The sequence below is a fragment of the Doryrhamphus excisus genome, linkage group LG20, assembly GCF_037039965.1.
Source record: "Doryrhamphus excisus strain RoL-2023G ecotype Guam linkage group LG20, RoL_Dexc_Guam_v1.1, whole genome shotgun sequence".
NCBI classification, from domain to species: domain Eukaryota; kingdom Metazoa; phylum Chordata; class Actinopteri; order Syngnathiformes; family Syngnathidae; genus Doryrhamphus; species Doryrhamphus excisus.
In genome coordinates this window covers 14,658,861-14,682,589 of record NC_136376.1, presented here as the reverse complement: position 1 = coordinate 14,682,589, position 23,729 = coordinate 14,658,861, and the positions used below count along the sequence as shown (strand labels likewise).

At 40.3% G+C, this 23,729-nt stretch overlaps 1 protein-coding gene across 3 annotated transcripts; it reads right to left on the bottom strand.

Annotated features, from left to right (window-relative positions):
- Nucleotides 1-1,304: 1,304 nt before the first annotated feature.
- On the bottom strand, nucleotides 1,305-23,718 carry LOC144894476 (uncharacterized). 3 transcript variants are annotated; one of them, XM_078787243.1, is made up of 13 exons: nucleotides 23,647-23,718; nucleotides 21,650-21,676; nucleotides 19,373-19,426; nucleotides 18,281-18,325; nucleotides 17,823-17,867; nucleotides 17,662-17,724; nucleotides 17,227-17,262; nucleotides 15,988-16,032; nucleotides 13,765-13,890; nucleotides 11,726-11,792; nucleotides 11,530-11,658; nucleotides 5,426-5,503; nucleotides 1,305-2,406 (listed from the first exon to the last, which is right to left on the bottom strand). In XM_078787243.1, exons 1-13 carry the CDS (start codon nucleotides 23,701-23,703, stop codon nucleotides 2,228-2,230), a joined length of 951 nt encoding a protein of 316 aa, XP_078643369.1. In that variant the 5' UTR covers nucleotides 23,704-23,718; the 3' UTR covers nucleotides 1,305-2,227. The 3 variants fall into 3 exon arrangements, with proteins under 3 accessions (XP_078643369.1, XP_078643370.1, XP_078643371.1); XM_078787244.1 differs by lacking the exon at nucleotides 23,647-23,718 and adding an exon at nucleotides 23,424-23,566; XM_078787245.1 differs by lacking the exons at nucleotides 1,305-2,406; nucleotides 5,426-5,503 and adding an exon at nucleotides 9,331-9,472.
- Between the last annotated feature and the right edge of the window lie 11 nt (nucleotides 23,719-23,729).

Genomic DNA, 23,729 nt, shown 5'->3' with positions numbered 1-23,729 from the left:
ATTCATCAGGTCCCCATTCCAAGCAGCCAGGAAAGACAAAATCACTCATTCAACTTATGTATAATTCATATTTACACGTCAACACAACACAGATCAAAGTATATGAGGAGCATTAGGGATACACTGAAAAGATGTCCAAATATAACAAGATTGAAATCAAATATTTGGAGAATGAAAGAGTAAATTCATTAAAAAATGTCAAAATATTTTGTGAATATTGTTGTAATTTTATTTAGATTTTTTTTTTAGAAAATACTTTTTTTTTAAAGAAAAAATTCATTTATTCAAAGTAAAATTCAAATATTCTAAAGTGAAATATGATCATAAATGAATGAGAAAAAAGTAAAATTATTGAAAGAAAAAAATCAAATAAAACATTTTATTTATTCTTATTATTATATATTATATTTTCTAACATTATTTCAAAACACTAAAGTACTATTCCAATAAAAGTACCAAGTCAGCATTTTATGACAAAAACGTAATATGATCAGGAAACTTATTTTAACCAGAATAAGGTTGTAATATTCATAAAGAAAGTACTAGTCTAGTACTACAGTAGTACAAGTCAGAATTCTACAACAATAATGCTATATTGTACGAAGACCAAGGTGTACTATTATTGTACAGCAAGAATACCACTGTAATAGTTTGAGGAAAAAGTACACAGTCATAACTTTTTTACAATTTTTCCACACTTCATATTGAAGAAAAAGAGTGAAATTTACAGGAATTAAACGGTAATAGAATAATAATTCTGTGTCGGAATTTTATGGTAACAAAGTTAAATATGAAATGGTTTTAGTACAGGAAAAAAGTTGTACATGAAATCAGATGAAAATAAAATAAAAAAAAGTGAATCGTAATATTATGAGAAAAAAGTCAAACTATTAGGAGAGGAAAGTTGTCATATTGCAAGAATATGTGTCATGTTACTAGAATATTGTAAAGTTTACAAGCAATGGCTGTCATTTGACAAAAATAAGGATGTCAAATCAGGTGGTAAAAGTCTGAGAATAGTCTAATGCAATAAATACAAATAAATAAATAATTTAATTAATAATTATTGTATAATAAATACAATAAAAGTAAAGTCATTAAATTGAAAGAATAAAAGTTATAAAAATAAAGGTGTAATTTTACAAGCATCAGGTTGTCACTTTAGAATAAGGTCATAATTTTTGACAATTAGGTTGTTGTATTAAGAGCATAAACGTATACCATTGTTATTATTGTTTATGATTTTCTGCAAAATTGTTTTTTACAACTTCCTCTGCTAATATTAAGACTTTTTCTTATGTCTTTTTAGTAGGTCCCCAGTACTCCTTCACAAAGGTGTGACATCAGATGCTCGAGACAATAAAAGACCTTTCAAGAGTATCCTTGTCATGTATGTCAATGTTTCGCTGCTGTGGCAAAGCTAATTTATAGGAGGACATTTTAGTATCATTTTGTAAATGATTATCACGCATGATGCAAATCTGTTTGAAATAAGCTCCCCCACTCATCCAGAAATAGCTTAATCCACGAGCTAGAAAAAAACCACAGGACTTCTTTTTAATATAATCTGCAATAAAAATAAATAATTCCATATCAGACGCAGTTGCTGCACTTTTTGTTACACATAAGGCGCTGGATTTTCTTTTGGACTTTGAGATGTTTGCTGTCTTCTATATCAGACTATTATGTAAATGCAGGAGGTCACCCTCATGCTCTGCAGGAGTCTGATAACAAGGAGTTCCTACAGGGTGGCGGCTCAACATGAAGGCCACCCTGCAAAGTCAAGAGAGTTAAAAAGGGCTCCTAATTCTCTGGCATCCACACATGAAACAAACATTGAGCTCGTCTCATTGTCTTTGGAGCACACAGAGACACGCATACCATGTACCTCCTGCTCGCATGACGGCTTATCTGCAGAAGAACAGAAGGGATGCATAGGCATGCCAATTAAGGAGGCAAACAAATAATTAGGGGCTGAAAGTGACTAAACAAAGTCATTTCCCAGCCCTCAGAGACGTAATGAGAGATGACAAGGAATGCATTACATCACAGCCAGGTAAAAAAAACAAGAACCTAAAAAGTACAGCATTGCAAAAAAGAAAAACGAGGTTTTCTATTGCGTTCAAATGAAGCCTATGAGTCAATGAGTCAATGAGTCAATGAGTCAATGAGTCAATGAGTCAATGAGTCAATGAGTCAATAAACGAGCCCTACTGCATCCGTTGCATCATGGCGTCCTTCCTTTCCTGCTGCGTGCTGTGTCTGGCTGGAGCAGTGAGCTCGGAGCAGGATGGCTGAAGCTAGAGCTGGGCTCCAATGGATGACAATCGCCGGGGTCGCACATGCCTGCGGGTCCCCTGGGCCCGGGGGGGCCAGGAGGGCCCTGAGACGCTACTCCGGGAGGCCCTTGACACAAAAAAAACATTGTTATCGATGCATGTCAGTGCAAAGATGAATAAAGTATCCATAAAGTATATATTTATGTGTCTGGTCTTTGGTTGCTTATAGTGCAGGGGTGTCCAAAATATTCATGGGAAGCAGGCAATAATAATAATTTGGAGTACATGAGAAAGTGGAAAGGAAAATTAGTCGAACCTTGGTCTCCTAGCTGTGAGGTCTGTAGTTCTGAGTAATTTTTCTGTAAACATGTTGGATCGTTTCCTGCCTTTGCGGATAGATTTGTGTTATGATTTGCCTTTTGTGCTGCTTATTGCTTTCTTTTGATCCATTTGTCATAAAGGAGCCCCAGTGTCTAATAGAAGGTCATCAGAGCAGATATGAGTATCGCATGTTTCCGTATGACAGCGTGCCAAGCAAAGCAATGCAAACACGACTTGAGCTTGTGTATTACATCCATGGAGAGCGCAAACATCATTTCTTTAGCCTGCTTCTGAGCCTTCAATTACAGCATCCGTGCGATGAGCAGGCTGCTCACATCGCATCCCAGAGAGGCAGCCTTCTCTGCAGCCAAACACAAAAGAGAATCACACATCCTGCCGCGTCCTTTTCCTCCCCCTGAAAACACAACTTGGCCTTTTCATCACCCCCGCCATCCATCTCCTGCCTAACTGCTCGCACACAAACTGTCTGCGGTGCCGTGCTTGTTATCCTGTCACTATTTGTGCAAATGTGTGCTACACAGCTATTACTGCCGTGCTGCTTCTGCTTTAGCATTAGACCCCATGATGAGGACCTGATAAGGACCATCATCTACATGAGCGGGTCGACCTCCAATTGATGGAATTCATTGAATGGAAATATACCATCAACTAGGATTGTACAGGTTAGCCATTAGCTTAGCCTGGATCCCTCGGCTTCCTCTCACACCGCCTGCGGCGCTTTTTGCTGCTATTTCAGCACAGTTGTGGGGGTGGATGCCTAACTTTGCAGTTCCCTGGCATCCTCGGGTTTTAAAGTACTTAAAAAAAAAGTTGCCAATGTACAACAGCAACTACCGACAGTACAGAAGGGGGGGCGATAAAAACAAGACTGGACTTATTACCTTACTGTGTGTTATTGCACTGTAAATCTGTTCTGTATTTATTTAGACAGTGTTATTGAGAAAAGGAAACATATCTGGTAACTTTTGTGTGTGTTTGGAAGCAGTATAATCACATTATTCCCTCAAACCAATCCCTGATGTTAGAATTATTCATTCATTCATTTTCTACCGCTTTTTCCTCACAAGGGTCGCGGGGGTGCTGGAGCCTATCCCAGCTGTCTTTGGGCGAGAGGCGGGGTACACCCTGGACTGGTGGCCAGCCAATCACAGGGCACATATAGACAAACAACCATTCACACTCACATTCATACCTATGGACAATTTGCAATTTGGGGAACATGCAAACTCCACACAGACATGGCCGAGGGTGGAATTGAACCCTGGTCTCCTAGCTGTGAGGTCTGCGTGCTAACCACCAGACCATATAATGTATAATAATAATACATTTAGAGGTCTCTCAGTGCTAATGATGTAGTGATATCGATGTACATCTTTTAGATTAAAAGTGAGAACGGGATGTACAGTAAAGTCTCGTTATATTGATATCGGTTAAAACGAATTACTACTTATTACGATACTATTTTCATTTCCCGGCAAATTTCTAGTCTTTTATGATATAATTAGTTCCGTTAGTACGATACCCGGTTATTATGATAATCCGGTTACTACGATGCCCTTTTCATCTCCCGCCAGCCAATTTGGTCTGCTTATATCGATACAAAAGCAGCTTAAATCAATCTTTGCTTAAGGATTTCAATACCAAAAAAGAACACGGCGAACTTTATTTTTCACACTTCCACCACCAGAGTGCAGCACACGCAGCGGAAAACACCCGTCCCTCGCGCCTACCCCTCCGGGTGGCAACACCTTCCCTATCGATAGTTCCGGGGTGAATTATGTTCCGGGGTGAATTATGTCCCGGTAACCGGTAATCACTACAGCGTAAGTTTATTTTTATTTACTGTAGTACAAAATGTATTGTAGTACAAAAGCATGCTAGATACGCAATCCATGAACTCAAGGAGAAAATTACATGCCATATCAAAGATCCGCCCACTTTTAATGCAGTTCGGCGCAGGATCGGATATATGGATAGTCCGGTTATATCGGTATTTTTTCCGACTCCTGAGAATATCGATATAACGAGACTTTACTGTATTTGTGACTCCCAGTCAATCGAAGCTAAGCATGGATTTCATCAGGGACTACGTGTTTTTTCACTGCCTGTGGACAAGTTGTCTTCCACAAAGCTGTCCTTTCCAGGGGCAGCAAGCTTGCGTTTGCCCTGCATATAAATTGTACGCCTCCACGGACGAGATGAACGGCTGGAAGTTCAGTGATAACTCCAGCTGCCACTGGTTGAAAAACCTGCTTGTCATCGCTCCATCCCGCCTGTGGGAAGCTATTTTTCACTTCATGGAAGCAGGGGACAAGCGGACATGCTGTGATGTGATCTCGAGTACTTTTGTTTCACGACAGGATTAAACTTGTTTTTTTATGACTTTGTAGGTCATCTCACATTCAGAAGGATTCTTTGGTTCTAACCGAGTGGAATTAAGGCGCCAGAGTTAAGTTTGTAGCCACTTGACAAACATAATTATCAATATTCGGACTAATTTGAACTCCCCGCTATGTTCCCTCGTTAATGCAGTGTAGGAGCCTGCTTGTGTGCGACGTGAGAGGCGTTCGCTGCATTCATCAAAGCGTCGCTGTTGATGAAAGTGGTGAGGCAGCACCAACACACTTAAGCTTCAGGGCGACGCTGAAAGCAATTGATTAAAAGACGGCAAACATCGGGGAGCTGAGGGAGGCTGAAGAGTTGATGCGGACAAAAGTATCGGGATACCAACAGGAAGTGAGTTATAACAATACATTACGACTGCTGACATCGGCTTGAAGAAGCGGACCTCTTGGTGGTCTTACCTGGTGGTCCCATGGGTCCTGGATCTCCCAGTAGGCCCAGACCAACCTGACCCCGTTCTCCTTTCTGCCCCCTGTATCCTGAGAAAAAAAAACAACACAACAGTTTCATTGCACAAAGTAGAAAAGTGCTGACTGTGCAGTGTCATGTGTGCATGAGAAATGTACACGTTAGTGATGTTAGCACAAATGCAAAATCAAGGTGATTCAAGGTGGCAATACACTTCTGACACCTTCACATCCATCCAGGGAATTCTGTGCATTAGCTTCCCGATGCTATAAATAACAAGCGTCTGACAGCAATGTCAAACAAACACCAGCTCTGTGATTATTTTGAGTGAAGCGGCTTTGCAAGTTGACATACAAACAGGCGGCTCTGTTCCCTGTGGCGGTCCCATACCTTGAATAATAAAACACGTACAGGCGTCCATGTCAAATATAACATCAGAGGAGCCATCTGTGCATTAGCTGACGTCAGCGACGCGGCGCGCAGCTTTCACCATTCCACAACAGAATGAGGCTTTGGACATGAAAATGCCTCTTTAAAACATGTTCTCACAAGAATTTAGTTAGAAAAATCGAACAGATTAAAACAAGTCTTCCAAGTGGGGGCGTGGCACATATTTAAATATATAGAATAATAATAATAGACAAGAAAACCCAGCAAAAATGGAAAATCAGCAGTAATTTTACAAGAATAAAGTAAAAATATTATGAGAAATATAACAGCATTTAGTTATATAGTACACAATAAAAAAAATATTACTAACATTATGAAAAAGAAACAAACCAATCAATATGGTTGTAATATTTTGAAAATTAGTTTGTGGAAAAAGTTATAATGTTACAAGATTAAAGTGAAAATGTTACAAGAATAGAGTCATAATTGCAAGAAGATAATTAACAAAATAAATGTTACATTTTTGGGGGGGACAAAAAATATGCTATAATCGATTGAGAATAAAATAAAATGAACAGAAAAAAAATTAAGTTTTAAATTTTACAATAATAAACTCATGATATTATGAGGAAATATAATGTCATTTTTAGCAGCACAAAGTTGTAATATTAAAGAACAATAACTTTTTTAAAGTTGGAATTGAAACAAAGATGGGGAAAAATATTATGGGAGTAAAGTCATACATAATATTAAAAAAAAAATTCAATTATTTCAGAAAATGTTTAACTATTGGGAAAATAAAAAAGCAAAAATGGGGAAAAAGAGCAAACCGGAATACGAGTAATTCCACATTGTGGAACACAATGGAACATTGGACACATGGAACACTGTCCGTTTGTTCTAAAGCTCCAAGTCTTATTGGCACATTGTTATTTAAAATACAAAGGTATATTTTCTAGTTGTTTGGATTGCAATGCAATTTTGACAAAACAAAAAGTGTCATACTTTATAGAGAATAATTCTAGTTTTACATACAGAATAATTATAAATGAATTTATTGTGGATGTATACTTCCCGTACATACAATTGAATTTGTATATCATTTCTACATCAATTTCTGGCACTCACACTTTCTTTGGTCCCGTGGCAGGTTATTTTGCAGTTCCACTTAATAAAAAATGCATGGACAGTGTGTCACCAATGCGTACAGTACTTTGTTTCGGCACTCAATTTGGTGAAATGCCAAGTAAATTACCTTTACTAATATTTAGCAGTCATAAAAGGGTAAAAATACGTTAAGTATTGCAATATTAAATTGGTCAAAACAAGAAAATAAAGTCCGACCAGTGCAAGGTGTACCCCGCCTCTCGCCTGAAGTCAGAAGAGTCAGAGAATAAGCGGCATATAAAATGGATGACTGGAACCAAATAAACTCTCTTCAACTTTAATGACATATGAGAAGGATGATTCTGCAACATGAGCTACCTTTTGAAGACAAGTGACAAGCATATGGCAAGTTGTCAGTTGGTGGCAGCTTGCGTGAGAAGCTAATGTACAGTCGCAGTCAAAAATGCCACTACTCAATGCTGCTTCGTGTCAAGCAGCACAAACAGATGGGACTCAAACGCATAACACCAGTCACAGAGGATCCAAATGAAAGTCTTTTGTACACAAAAAGTAGGAGAGTCCGGTCAAGCCAAAGAGTTAATATGAATAATTACTGAGTTAATATGTTGATGCTGTAGAAAAAATCATCAGGGGTAGCGATAGCGTGCATGCTATGCATTTATTTATTTATTTGCACAGCAAATCCTACAATTTGCATGTTCAGAGCTTTATGCTTCACTACACTTGGATCTTGAACGCAACATACAGTAGTCGTGTGTCAAACATTTTTGGGGGCGTGCCAATTACTTGCGGACTTTCGCCATTCACTGGCCAAGAAATACCCGGGGGAAAACTGGGATCTACTGACAACTATAAGTACTTGCTTCAAAGTTGCTAAGCTTATCCGAAACGAGCAATTACCATTTTTCCAGACTATTGGGTCAGACTCCCAATTTTCTGTGCTATTAGCCGTTAGGGACCGTTAGGGTTTGACTGCACGTGCACTCACATGCCGTCGGTGGCATAAAACATCCACTCCATGCATTTATTCTTTACACTTTCCAAGCAACGAGCATGTTAGAATATGCACATCACCCCCACCCCCCCAACCCCCGCCACGAGGCACTTGAAGCAATGCATTAGAACCAGCGTGTAGCGTGGTGTGCATCTTGTGTGTACTGACAGGAGCATCAAGCATGGCGCCGTCTGGCCCAAAGGAGAAACGCTTCAACGCTTCGATGTCACAGAAAATCTCGGAAAAAGAGCTTGCTATCGCTCCGAAAGTGAGCGTGAACAATAAGAGAAAAAAAGGTAGGAGGGGCAGGGGGTGGAAGGGAGCCCATTGTTGCAATAATGAGACTTTTCAGCACTCACAGAGCCCGGGGGATTTCATTCAGGGAGGAGACACGCTCTGGAGGAGAGAATACTCTGAACCTTGAGCAGGAAGAAATACTGAGCAGCACACAGGGCAAGGCAATTGGGCACCAAACTAGATTGGTGCACGCTTGTATATCCAAAATGCCATTGTGTGCCGGGGAACAAATTGCATCTAGCGGCACTAAACGCTAAAATATGTTAGTAAACAAATAGTGTTGCTGCACTGGGGATTCAAACGTGATTGGATCACGGCTGTAAACAACATTAATACCAATGTTCATTTGATGTCCAACCGAAAGAACGTTGAAAAGCAACCACTTCAATCCTTTCTGTATTATACAAAATACAGCATACAACACATATTCAGTCAATATTAAAAGCACATACTCTAATATAGAAAATGTCAAAACAATGTGTGGTTATTCACAGAATGATCTCCAAAAACAAAACATAAAAAAAGCAAAATTCAGCATGAAAATGAAAAGATGAATGGATGATATTCAGCATGCGTCCTAATGGTTAACAGCCTGTGACTGTACATTTAACACAGGGGTTATTTTTCTCCATAAACAATTCATTTTGGCATAGAGAAGAAGCCAAATTGGATGCTTCAGAGGAGCACGGTCTCCAGCAGAGGATAACGAGAAATAATGAGGAAATATTACCCCCCCAAAACTTGCTCCCCCAGAAGAGTGGAGTCAACAAAGAAAGAATTATGGAGTTGTTGAATGTTTGATTTATCAAGGGAGATAACTTTCCTCTTCATTCTCAGTCGATATTTATTGCAAAGCTGCATTAAGACCAACCTATAAAGCACTCTCATGAAGCAGAGAAAATAAAACAAGCAAACAAAAATAAAAAAAATCCAGCAGCACCCATTTCTAGTCAGCTTTCCGGTTGCCTACATTAGCTTGTAAACATGTTATGGTCTTGTGAGGTAGATCTAAACCCTGGCCAGTTACAGTTCCAACCAGCAGTCCACCCTCTTCCCTCATTTTGGATTTCAGAGCCCCCCCCCCCCCCCCCCCACCAATAAAGGGACTCTTTTCTTGTTCGCATTGATAAAATTCTCATTCACAGTCAATTCTTCATTTGTCTTCATATTTCCCAGAGAGCCGCTGTGCGCCAACACTCCTGGCCTTTTCCTCTGCTGCCCGCCCCTCAGTCTAAGCAAGAGAAAAACACCCATGAATCCCCACAGAATTTAAGCTGAATCCTTTTTTTGCCAGCTGCAGACCTAGATGTTATTACTCATTCCCCCGTATTACACCCTCTGGTTATTATGTGGTGGAATTAGAAGTCAACCCACAACCTCGTGGAAGTGACATATGGAACGACATGCAGCATTAATGATGATGTACAATTTAGCAGTATAGATTTACCATGCACTGAAATACGTCAACACACAGCCATTGTGTCTTGCCATGGTCTGGGGCTGCATGAGTGCTGCCGGCACTGGCGAGCTCTTCAGTGTCTTTCTACTGAATTTCATGCCCAAGAGGATTAAAGTGTCCATGACCCCAAAAAACATGTTAATCTTGTCATAATCGCTACATTTTTATACCTGACTTGTTTTAACTGTGTATTAACAAATTAATGTTGTATTTTTATGTATCTTTTACTCTGTTTACTTGCTTTTATTCAACTCCATTCTTCTGTAAAGTGTCTTTGAGTATTTTGAAAAGCGCTATACAAATAAAGTGTATTATTATTATTATAAAATAACATTGACAAGCATTTTTTTTTTTTACACTTGTCATCACTGAAACTAGTCTAGAGAATGAGTGATGCTTCTTGGGGACCCCTCCCTCCCGGAAGCACCCACGGAATATATTCTTTCTACATTGTTGTGGTGCATTTTTTGTTGTTTTGTTCTGTTGTTGCAGTTCCAAAACGACACCATTCGCCAAGTAAGATTTGTTAGTACGGTAATTCCTACGGAATCGGTTCCACACTTGACTGTGTTAGGTCAATTTGGATTTCTTCTACATGAATTTTGGATTTCTTCTACATGAATAGTGAATTTTTGGAATTATGCCATAGAAAAGCTGTTTATTGTCAATGTAGAGTCCTACATTCACAAGTTGGTGGTCTTAATGTTCGAACTGTGCTGTAGGAATGACTGTATTATAGGATACTTGTTGTCATACTGTGCTTTAGGTAAAGAAAAGTGTATTACCAGAGGGTGCTTCCATCAGCTGTCCCGACTATCTTTCTTTGAGCATTGGAAAACACAAGCCCTGATGCAAAAAAATAAAAGTCAAAAAACTCAGAAGATGTTTGACCGTAGAAAACTAAATCCATATTTTAATCGACTAGATATATTCTTAGAATCCTACAATAACAACATTGGTTTTCACGTCAAATTCCAAAGCTAGCTAAACAGTCACTGCTTCAGTGCTCACTCATCTGAGGCACAGTGGTGACGTGAAATATTCTACGTGAGCAGCACTTGTAAGTACAACGTCCAACTCACTTACCATCTGTGCAACGTACGCTGCACACAACCCCTCGCTGCCAGGCATGGCGTGGGGGCCAGTCAGGGTTGGTTGTGACCGAGGATGAAGGAAGTGTTAAATAACAATATTGCCCAACATTGGCACAATTTGGCATGTTTACTTGTGTATTTAGACAATAATGGCAGTGTGTTGACATATTTTCAATGTATAGTAAATCTATACTGCTGTAAAAGCTGAACACTGACTCCTTTAAAGTACTTCAAAGTTTGATGTCTACAGTACTGTAATGAGGAGGGCGCACTCACTTTAATGAGATACTTGACGAGGGTTCCTATATTTTTGAGTCACGTCTCAGGAATATGTAGTCCACTATTGCAGTAGGAGAACAATAATAGAGTACATCTGATTGTGCTGCTTTGGAGCCCGCCGTGGTGTAGTGGTGTAGTGGTCTAGACTTTGGAGCGGAATCTCCACTAGTAAGTATCATCGGTATTTGTCAGCAAGGCCATCGGGAATTAAAAGAGCTCAAGCCAAATCAGTATGCGGATCAAGATCCGAAGATCCGCTGTGGCGACTCCGTAACCAGGAAAAAGGCGAAAGAAACAAACATCTGACTGTGCTGGTGTATCTATTGTGTGGCCGGTGAAGCTACTGAACATGGGAGTCTTTAGTGGTTTTCAAATGTTCTCCTTTTATAACTCTGTTTTCTTTCTACAATAAAAGAAGGTGGTGTAACAGTTCACCTTGGCTCACTACAGTCATACCTTGAGGACCAGGAGGTCCAGGCTCTCCTGGTAAGCCATCCTTGCCAGGGGCGCCTGGAGGTCCCTGGGTTTGTGAGGCTAAAAGGCCTGCAGGTATCTTCTTCAGCAGGGCAGAGCCGGACAGCTTTTCTACAAATGTATCAATGTCCATAATGAATAATAATCAACAAAATCACATATAGGGCAATATTTGTACCTTCAAAGACCCTTAATACTTCAGTCCTGATGAACATTTTGAGTTCCTCCATGAAGGCTGTGTTGCCCTGCAGTTAGAGACAATAGTAATCATTATCACTATGAGTGGGTGCTGACAAAAGAACAGGCTTTATGGTCATTGAACAACAAAATCATAGGGTTGCTTCTCCACAGAAGACGGTTCAATAGTTTCCATGATAACTGCATGGATATTAACCCTTAGATGCATAAGTGGGTCAAAAATGACCCGGTCAGTTTGTTTTCTTGAAATATCTTCATAATGAAAATTTTTTATCATTTCATACTCCAGGTATTCCTCAAAAAACATATTTTTGATATCATGCCGTTCACATTTTGAACTTATCTTTTATACATTTTAAGATTTTTTTTTTGTGTTACTACCCCAACCTTCCATAAGTGGGTCAAAAATGACCCGGTCAGGTTGTTTTCTTGAAATATATTCATAATGAAAAAAAAAATCATTTTCATATTCCAGGTATTCCTCAAAAAACAAGTTTTTGATATCATGCCGTTCACATTTTTAACTTACCTTTTATACATTTTAAGAAATTTTTGTTTTTGTGTTACTACCCCAACCTTCCATAAGTGGGTCAAAAATGACCTGGTCAGGTTGTTTTCTTGAAATATCTTCGTAATGAAAATTTTTGTATCATTTCATATTACAGATATTCCTCAAAAAACATATTTTTGATATCATGCCGTTCACATTTTTAACTTATCTTTTATACATTTTAAGATTTTTTTTTGTGTTACTACCCCAACCTTCCATAAGTGGGTCAAAAATGACCCGGTCAGGTTGTTTTCTTGAAATATCTTTGTAATGAAATTTTTTTTTATCATTTCATATTCCAGGTATTCCTCAAAAAAAATATTTTTGATATCATGCCACTCACATTTTGAACTTACCTTTATGCAACACACAATGGTTCCTCACATTTTCTATTGTTGTACAGGGTCATTTTCTTTTTCAAAGATGTAAAAAAGTGAAAAATGAAGATGTTTCTAACATGAAATCATTCTTGTGTGGTTCTAAATATAATACTAAATATCATACAAGTGATTATTCCTAACCAAAATGGCAAAATTGGCATAAAAATGCATTGATTCTAGTATGGGTCATATTTGAGCCACTTATGGAAGAGTGTAGGGGCCAGTCACTCGTGCATCTAAGGGTTAAGAGCATCTCTGTCAACTAAATGAGTCCAGACTGCCTGTGGAAACTACAGGACACGCCAAAGGTTTGGAAACATCTTCTCATTCAATGCGTTTTCTTTATCATCATGACTTTACACTGTAGACTCTCAAAACTATGAATGGAATTATGTACTTAAGAAAGTATGTCTAAGTATGTCTTGTAGTTTAGGTTTTTTAATATAGTGCTGATGGGCATTCGTGGCTTTATAGGACATTTGTTTATGTTAGTCTTCAGACCTTCAGGCATTAGTCTGTAAGTATGGCAACAATCTAGTAAAAACTCGACCACTTTTAATTTAAGTTCTATAGGCATCAAAACAATCTGTCACATAGACGCAGACTTGCAAAAATGAATGAATGCCGTAATATGCAGGCCAGGCCAAAGGACTTTGTAAAGTGGCACTGATTATGACACACAGAAATGCTAACTCTCTTTCAAAGGTGTGCATATTCGTACCGCAATGACACCTGGCTGTTTACCATCAAACTTAACGCACTGGCTTTCTCAATAGGTGACGAATAATAATCACAATTTTCTGCAGTCTAAATAATGTGGTGCGTTTGTCTTCCAGGGCTGCAGCTAAAGATAATAAAACCAATAATAATAATAATAATATGAATAATCCAACCTTTGCTTTCATGCTTGTTTTCATGCGTGCTGCTGAGTGTGAAAAGCCTGCAGCGCACAGTCAGGCCACCTACATTATCTTTGTCTTTATGTCTCCGTCTTGCCCGTTCTGACCTTTGCGTGAGCACGCACGGATCGAACGGCACAGCAGGTCATGTCAGAAAAATGTTTAGTAGCTGGCGCTATTCCCATCATACCAACTGTCCTGGCGGTCCTGGATCCCCTTTTTGGCCTGTAGGTCCACTTGGTCCTGTGGGACCACCATCTCCAGTGCGTCCTCTTTCTCCCTGGACACCTCTCTCTCCAGGAATTCCGGGATCACCCTGTAGTCCAAACAAACAAAAATGATGCTATAAATATCTCTCCATTTGCGTACAGTTGCTTGGTTATCGTAAGGCCAAACAAAGCATCCATAACTTGAGAGTGTATAATAGTTATTTTAGAGTTGGGACACTATAGACAGATTCCGGCCATGGAATATGTGTGCGGGTGGTTTATTTGTTCATAGATCACACACACAGAATGACGACAACTCAGTCTCTGTCTCCCTTCTTCCTCATTAACACTGTGCACCCTGGGGCGTTCAAGCACGCTATGTATTTCCAAATATTCAGTGTTATTTTTTTTTGTTCTTTTTTATTGCGACTGCAAAATAACCCAGTCTGACTCTAAAGAAAGTGACAGAACTTTGTTAAAGAAGGTGATAATCTATTGAATTCAGGAAATATTTTGTAGCAAAGTTAGTGTCTGTTAAAATAGGACTTTAATGTAGAGGAGGTTTGTACTTTAACACGGGTGCAAGGGGGGCGGTTTAAGCCAGACCTTTTTAATGGTCCTTTACAGATCTGTGACCAGTTAAAGTGGATGGTAAATATCCATCCATCCATTTTCTGTATCCTAACAATGGTTGGGGGCATGCTGGAGCCTATCCCAGCTGTCTTCGGGTGAGAGGTGGGGTATAACATATATAATAACGTCTTTCACTAACGGGAGAGTGCTGTGTGTTGTAGGACAGTGGTTCTCAATTACTTTCTGTCATGCCCCCACTGGGAAACAAATACCATCGGCCTCCCCAATTTAAAATACGATAATATGCATTTATTTATCTGCACTGTAGACTGAACTTGAAACTGAAACCAGCAGACTGCAACAAAATGGAAAGCAGTGAAGCATACAAGCGTATTCAAATTGCATGCTGAGTACCACGGATTCAAACATGTTGGCAGCTCTGCGCCAATATTGAAAGTCCTCCCTGCATGATGCCCCCCCTGACAATTCACTGCGCCCCGCTATTTGAGAAGCCCAAGTGGTAGGGTGATGTGAAGGCTTTTATTATATTTCATATTCATATGAGCTAGTCTGGCATGGTGGATGACTGGATAGCAGGCCACACAGCTAGGAGACCTGGGTTCGATTGCCCCCCACCCTCCGAGCATCTTTTGGCGGATTTGCATGAGTTTTCTCCGGGTACTCCGGTTTCCTCCCACATTCCAAAAACATGCTAGGTTAATTGGCGACTCCAAATTGTCCATAGGTATGAATGTGAGTGTGAATGGTTGTTTGTCTATATGTGCCCTGTGATTGGCCCCGCCCCAAGACAACTGGGATAGGCTCCAGCACGCCCGCGACCCTAGTGAGAATAATCAGTAGTGAATGAATGAATGAGCTAGTCTGCAATTTAAGGCAGAATAAGGTTGCATAAACAGACCTGACTCAGTTTTAATTGAAAACCCCTGCTCTATAAAATCGGTGTTGTGTTCACTGTTCTGGGTGTCGGGAGCATATTAACTGGATTTATTTCTTATGTGAAAAATTGCTTTGGTTTTTGTACGTTTCATTTTTTTGTCTGACCTTTTGGAACGGATTAATGACAAAAAAACGAGGTTCCGCTGCACTTTTAATGACTGGACTTGGGAGAATTTGGTGAGGTCTACGCAGTATAAGAAACTGCAGTGTTAAATCACGACAGCACTTTATGTGACACGGATGTGCTTGTGATGATTTGTAATACAGCATGTGTAAACATTGCATTTATCCAGTGTGTTTTATGCAATATATTGCTATATGTTATTCTTGGAGGCTGTATGGCGGTCTAGTGGTTAGCGCGCAGACCTCACAGCTGGGAGACCGGGGTTCAATTCCACCCTCGGCCATCTCTGTGTGGAGTTTGCATGTGTGGGTTTTCTCCGGGTACTCCGGTTTCCTCCCACATTCCAAAAACATGCTAGGTTAATTGGCCACTCCAAATTGTCCATAGGTATGAATGGTTGTTTGTCTAGATGTGCCCTGTGATTGGCTGCCGACCAGTCCAGGGTGTACCCAAAGACAGCTGGGATAGGCTACAGCACCCCCGCGACCCTTGTGAGGAAAAAGCGGTAGAAAATGAATGAATGTTATTCTCGGTAAACTCGGCTACTTACACGTTCCCCTTTGGATCCTCTGTCACCCGGTCTACCTGGATCGCCCTTAAAAACATGCAAAAAATACATTACATTGCAGAAAAATGTACAATACTCTATTATTAAAATGTGAGCACGCGTGATCATATTTGTAGAAATTCACATTGGCTTGACAAAAGAAAAACAGGCTTTTTAGTGACTTTTGAGACCTTTCCTGATGAATGATATCTGATTGCTTATCACCCAACTGGGGTGTATTGTTTTTCTAAAAGCCTCCTCCAGTCTCTCACCTTCTGCAATGTCACTGCTCCTCTGCATCACTCCTGCTGGCTGCGCTCTGCTTTACTGTATATTATGCAGGGCGCCGAGAGAGAAGCTACCAAGTGGAGCTCTCAAGCTTCGTGTCACAACATCTTGTGTCTTGCCACCCCTCCCCGTCACCCCCCCCATTGCTTTTCTTTTTTGCACTCTCATTGCAACACCCCTGGGAGTATCTTTGTATCCATTTCCAGTTGGATTATGGAAGCTATGCAACAGACAGTTTGGAATCAGATGTGTGTTTTTAAAGTGGGGCAATACTCCCCTTACCTTGTTTAATCTGCACCACTATTCCCCAATGCCTGATGAGCGCTTTGACTGTATCATCTTGCCCACTGACATGTGCTTCCCAGTGATTTACATTAAAGCACCAATGTAAGCAATGGAGGCATAGAGCTGAGCCGCCTGCTAGATGGCACTGTTTCCCTACCAAAAAAGTCACAGTAGTGCGCTATAACAAGGATGTGCAGTGCAGGGCTGAGATTTTCCTGGAGGAATATTAACTAATAATAAGAGGAAGACAATAAACTATAGAGGCAGTCATTAGGTGACGTATAAATCAAAGAGAAAATGTGCAATAAGTTGTGCATGTTGCGTGCCTATTCTGTATGATTATTTAGGAAATTGTGTCTAATAAAGTTGATGAGTTATCAAAAGGAATTTTCTTCCTTCCCCTCTCTTAAAAACATTTCATAATTGCCTGCAAGCATTAGCCGGTTAATTGGAGTTAAAAGACCAAAAGTCAACAAAGTCTAACATCTGCAGGCTTCCATTTAGCTTCATCATTAAAATGTCAAACACTGCATGGAAATTGGTTTAATGCATTCAGGTAGCTTGAAAGCGGGGTTGGGGGGGGGTATAAATCTGCTGTGCCATCTCAGAGCGCCTCGTTGGATGTAAAGCACTTTCTATAAGAGGATTTTGATAATGTGTAGAACTCACCTTGTAGCCAGGAGTTCCGTCTTTCCCAGGCCTGCCCTGCTCCAAGGAGCGCAACAAACAAAGACATTTTATATCAGCTCTTTTGAGTGGATCAGCGCCGCTGCACCAATGCTAATCTTCACACTTAATGAGATATCTCAATGATCCTGATTGCTTGTGCGAACACTGTTCCTTTGTTCGCTTGCAGGGGGAAAATTACAGAAACCGTCTTTTATGGTAATTACATCGAGGGATGTAATCGTCTAAATGTGATGGCAAACACACATTTTAGCCATATTGTTCCCTCGTAATGATGGAACAAAAGGAAAAAAAACCCTTCTGGGTCTCTGTGTTTGTTGAAGCCAGGTTTACAGCCTGGACATGCTGCCATGGCGTTATGGGAACATGTCGCTGTGATTATAAGGACAGGGCAACACATTACATGTGGATGCTTACAGCAACACCTTGGGGTCCCTCGGGTCCCGGGAATCCTGTCTCTCCAAGTGGCCCCCTCTCACCCTGTCAGAGAAGAGCGACGAGCCAATGTGTCAGTCGGCGGTGATAAAAGGATGACGTGCGGATTGACAGCTCAAAAGGAGCTGGAGGCTGGCGCTCACCGGCTCTCCTGGGATCCCTGGTTCTCCCCGTGGACCGGGCTTTCCCTGTCAATCAAACGGCAAAAGAAAAGAACTGTCAGTGTTTGACAGACCCTCAATGGTGTCATATCTGGAGCACCTCTGCAGCCTCTCATTTATAATACAACCAAGATGCCTTCTATTGCTGCACAACACAAACGCACCGCAGGTTTATGTCTGAGCTGCTAATTATCTTGTGTAGTGTTGTGGAACCTTGGAACAGCACAGACGATCAGGATGAGAAATGAGTCGGCGTGAGCACACACCGGTCATAACATTAGGTACACGTGCCCAAATTAATAAGCTCTAGTTCAAGAGCTGTAATAAAGATTGTCTGTTGTTGCTTTTGTAGATCTGCAGTGCATCATACTGAGGTGCCGGCTCTTAAAAAATGGACCAAAACATTAAAAAATAATTTGGACTTTAATTGAACAACTTACTGAAGGACCGGATATTCCGGGTGGACCAGGCAGACCAACATCACCCTGCAGGAAAGGTTGTAATCATGTCAGACACTCTCATGAACAATAAAGTACATAAACCAGTACATCATCATGTTATGGAACGTAGATGCAACAAGCCTTGAACACTTGAAAACAACATCATTATTTCTTCTATTTCTTTCTTTCTCTATACAGATAGCCAATGGATAGTGGATTAGAAGTTTGGCACAGCGGGCCTTCGTTCGAGGAACATAAGATAACCAAGGCAGCACCGACTTCCCAAAAATCAGATTTACTGGCATCCATTTGATGTTTTTTGCTCAATCCAGGATGTGTCCTCTCACAGTAGGAACTAAAAATAAATGTTTTTTGCCTTTCAAAATAACTGAATATAGTTTGTCAGGTTTTAACAATATGATTTTCCATATGTTTCTCAAGCTGCTGCGCTTTGGACTTTGGAAAAGCACCGCTTTAGTTTGTTCTAAAAACCTGTTAAAGTGGACACAAAACATGCTTCCTTTTTGCAGTGTTCAATCACTCCGACATCATAACAAAAATGTAAAAAAGATGTTTATTAAAAATAGCAGCAGTTTAAACCTCACACTCACCAAAATGTGTCAGTGATAACAGAGATGATTGGACACTGCATGATTTTTAGATATTAATCACATAATGTTTTATTGATGTGGAGTAATTTGGCCCCATAACAATACCGTAGCTTGCTTGCTTTGCAGATGGTGTCTGTTGCAGCAAACCACAATCCCATGCTCATTAACACGTGTGATGGCGTGGACACAAAAGGTAACTACTGTTATTGAATTTGCAAAGTTCCTGTACTTGATCAATATTATCTGTGTAGCAGAAATGGTGTGAATATTTTGCAAACAGCACATCAATAATTGCTTCCACTTAACAATTTCATAATATTAACAGAAAACCAATATATAACTTTCTTGAGTCAACAAATATATTTCCCTTTAAGAAAACATTTGGCCAGGGTATGAATCATTTTGGCCTATATTGTATACATCTTATATTTAATATAGAGCACTGATACAATACAATTCCTATGTAGGTTTTATTTCTTACCTTAGCACCAGGTAGCCCCTCAAGTCCTGGTAATCCCATAGGCCCCGGATCCCCCTACAAGAAAGAAAAACACATTTGCTCGATCAACCCTTTGCTACTGTTGTCTCACTGTCACCTGGAAGTATCTCTGCTGGAACATCTCATGTTCTCCCCGTGCATGCGTGGGTTTTCTCCGGGTACTCCGGCTTCCTCCCACATTCCAAAAACATGCATGCAAGGTTAACCAAGGGCAACCTTAGTGCTATAGAAAATGTAACTTCTAGGACTTCATTGGTATATTACATACTGCACACATTTCTGCCACATATTTGAAAATGTCATATTTTAAAATATTTTTTTTACATTGAGTGCAATTCAATGTGTGCATTTTTTTAGCAAGTGCAACAATTTTGGAATATCTGTCTCTGAATTTATTATTTTAATTAAAATTGTTATACAAAAGCTATCCAATAATAAATGAAATACTTCTTAACATTAATGCAATATCTGGTGCTGCATGGTTTTGAACCATACTCCGTATATCTCTTTCTTTTCACCTTCTTCTTCATCAAAAGTGTTTGTTCTACAGAATTAGTTAGCTGACTATTTGATTAAAGGAGGCAAGTTTAATTCTTCACTTCTTAATGACCTCGGTAGGCTAACGCGTCATCCAAAATAAAAGGACCGCTGGCATTGGGCTCTCTCTGGCTACCCGCATTGTAGAAGAAAAAAAAATGAATGGATTCAAATGCATGAGAAAGTTTTATATTTTGAACATAATTTTTTATCACGGATTTCTGTAATGTTTTACTTTAATGACGACGCATTATGCTCACTTTTCGACCATTTGTATTGCGTGGTGGACTTCTATAGAGCTGCTCAATAACGCGCTCAACTTTCTATATCTTCCAGAATCTGCACCTATTCCAGCTGTATTTCCTATTCCGCTGTGATTACTCAGACGCCCAACCGCTCCGGATCATTTCCGAACCCCACTTTATAATTTTGATAAAAAAGGAATGAGCCCTTAGCATGTAAGCCATACAGTCAGGAGAGCGGGAAGACCTGGGTTCGATGTTCCGTTTGAACGTCTCAAGACTCTCCCTGTATGCACATTCTATAATGGTAAACAGACAACCGCTCGCTTACACAAAATAAACACGATGCTAACAGTAAAATCTACCAAAAGAGCGAGGAGAAGGGCACGCCCATAGGTAATTATGGCTCTCTGTGATGTCACAGGGAGCCAGTGTTACAAAAAACTCTGAAACCGAGCGTTTTGAGCCATCCCAACTTCTTTCACTTCTGAAAATTTGGTATCGTTTAACGCAAAAATACAATATTCTAACTACAAAAGCATAACAGGTCCCCTTTAATATTCATATATATGTATATATATGAATATAGAAAATGTCTGAGAGCCAGATGCAGTCATCAAAAGAGCCACATCTGGCTCCCGAGCTATAGATTTCCTACGCCTTTATTATATGATCATGTGCCATCATAATTTGTGGGCTCTTGAAGAGGCGGAGAAAAAGCCGAAGCCGTTAAAAAAATCCCAATCAGGCTTACTTTGTGCACTAAAAATAGATGCAGCTATTCCAGCTGCACCAACAAGAGATGGAGCTCGATCAAGCTCATTTTGATCGAGCTGCCATGAAGAAATGCCATTACATGGAAAAGAGGGGCAACAGGCGCCATCATGGATGGATTGTGCAGGTAATTGTCACACATGTAGATTGTCACGAACAAGGGAGGGCGGTAAAGGGGAGAACGGACCAGCCAAGGAGGGATCAGCTGTGAGATGGATTGAGGCAATTCCGCCACAGCACACTGGAGCCGCTCACACAATTTATTAAAATGTCAAATTAACATCCTGGTGAAAAATCACCATGCAACAAAACAATAAAATCTACAATCGCCCCCCTGAGAATAAAGAATCCAAGTTGATGGCAGATGCATTGACTTGTTTCCACACGTGTGTGGATTGTTTTCAGGCATCATCGGGTCGAGGAAGGGACTTTGGTCTTACGGGTGTGCATTTGAAGAGCGGAGAGGATTCATGGCTTCCCACTAGAAAGACAATGTGCTCCTACTATTTCATATTTGCAGGAGACATGATCGTTTTTTGTGTGTGCTGGTGTTCAGCCTTGGGAAGCTTCAGGGCGTATTGGTTATATAGTGGACAGTTACACACATTGAAAAAATGAAACTGACTTCAGTATTTTTTGGGAAAAAACAACAACAACGCAACAATAGATATTTCATAGGAAAAAAAAAAGCATGGTTTCAACTCACTGCAAGTCCTTCATCTCCTTTGGGGCCCTTAAAAGAAAAAAAGGACAGATGAATGTGACAATTGCTCCCACAGAAATGATAAATATAGTCTGCCATGGCATGCTCAAGTGTATGGTGTTTGTACGTACAGTACAGTACAGTATAGTACAGTACAGTATAGTAAACCCTCACCACTTCCCGCTGTGAATTTCATAGTTTCACACATCACTTTAAAAAAAATGCACTAATTACACTGGTAATTACCAGGTATCAGTAATGTTAATATAATGTTACTTTTACTGGAGGTGTAGTGTTTTCAACAGGGATGTTGGTGACACCAAGCTAAACCACAAACGAAGACCCTGGAGTTCCACTGCAATGTTTAATTGTCTTCCTTCATGGATATTTCCGTGTGTGTGGTGAAAACTGCAGAAAAAGTGCATCTCAACATCTTGAGCGGCTGCTACGCAATCAAATGCCACATGTCCGATCAATCACACCAACCAATATCTAAATATATCCAAATAAACCACAATACAGTCAAACTCACGGCATTCCTGCGTGACAACTCAACGTGAATGACATCCACCACGCTCCCCTCCCCGGCGACATCCGGAAGTGAACCGGAAGTACATCCCCACAAACCGGAAGTGGAGCCCAGCGAAAACATTTTTAATACAAATTTGTATAAACCATGATTTACTTATCTAAACAACTTTTAATCACTTCTAGCAAAATACACACCTTAGCATTGCTTATTCAAACCCATTAACTTATTTATTCGGAAAATGGCCTTAAGGGCAGCACAGGAGGTTTGAATTATCGCACAACAGGCACAATAATCCCCAACATGAGCTGCTGTTACAGCCGTAATGCACTCTGAACTCCGAAGCCTCAACATCACTTCCTGTCCGTCCCTCCACTCAGCTCCCCTGGCATTGGAACGCATTACACATGCAACACACACAAGAATGAACCTTAATGATGCCTTCAATTGCTTATTTTCTACCAAGTCTCCCAAGTTGGGCATGCGATCCTATTTTGCGGAAATTGGTGCTACATGGATTACTGTATATATTCCTCTATAAATTTAATATCATGTATTCATCAATATTTTTGCGGCGTGTTACTGTATCTTTAAATTAATGCGTCCATTGAGTGAACCACTGAGTCTCCTATACAGTCTCCAGTCAGCTGTGGCTGTAGGCAACCTCCTGATGTATTTTATTCCATTAACTCCACGAGTGGTCATGATCAAGCAGCTTCATCTACGTCTGCACGCACTTTAAAATGACGGCTGTCGGTGTGAAACTCACTAGTGGAATTAATGGTGACTGAGTCGTGTGCTCCTTGCTGGTTTTACAACATTGGTTCTGCTGCTGCTTATTAATTACCACGTGGTCAAAAAAGGTATGTTTTCCTTTCCACCTTGTCATGCACTCCAAATCACTAATCCAAAAAAGCTGCTGTATACTATATAATGAGTTTTCAAAGTTTCAAAGTTCAATTAACAGCCTGTCTTCTTTGCGGTTGAACGCCACAGGAGAGGAATCTTCAAGCTTCAAATGCGGTTCATGAAGCTTATTTTTTGTTCGGCCCCCTAGGTGTCCGTCGTGGTGGAAGGATCATTGCAAGGCCTTTTATTGGATGTCTTCCTAAACCTGATGAGATTAGAAACTGCCTGATAAGTAAGAGCAGGGCGAGTAGAATTTCAAAGCGGGTCGTTTGGAGCGAACTCCGGCTTCCATTTGCAAATGGGTGATATTTTGTGTGTCCCACGGCAGGTCAGAGACACCTGTTTGAGAATCGGGACGCCTCTTAGCCTTCAGCCTCCAAGCAGCAGCTCTCAATGAATGTGACCGAGTGTGATATGAGGGCCTCAGAAGCCAAGATAACACCGGAGGGCTGATGGGGTTATTTCTTATGCGGCTCTCCAGAACCAACATGTCTCTCTGCCGATGTTTCTTCACGGTGCACTTTGAAGGATTTGCTGCAGGCATAACGTTGATTATACTTACCGGAGCACCAGGAGCTCCAGGGGGTCCTAAAATAGCTCCACCACTCTGAAAAGACATTATTTTGACTTTATGGCTTTCTATTC

Coding starts and splice junctions, on each gene's coding strand:
- LOC144894476 (XM_078787243.1), bottom strand. CDS start 23,703: ATGTCTTTTCAGAGTGGTGGAGCTATTTTAGGACCCCCTGGAGCTCCT. Junction 17,725..17,822: donor CAGGGATCCCAGGAGAGCCG/GTGAGCGCCAGC, acceptor CTTCTCTGACAG/GGTGAGAGGGGGCCACTTGG. Junction 17,263..17,661: donor AGGGACCCCAAGGTGTTGCT/GTAAGCATCCAC, acceptor TCCTTGGAGCAG/GGCAGGCCTGGGAAAGACGG.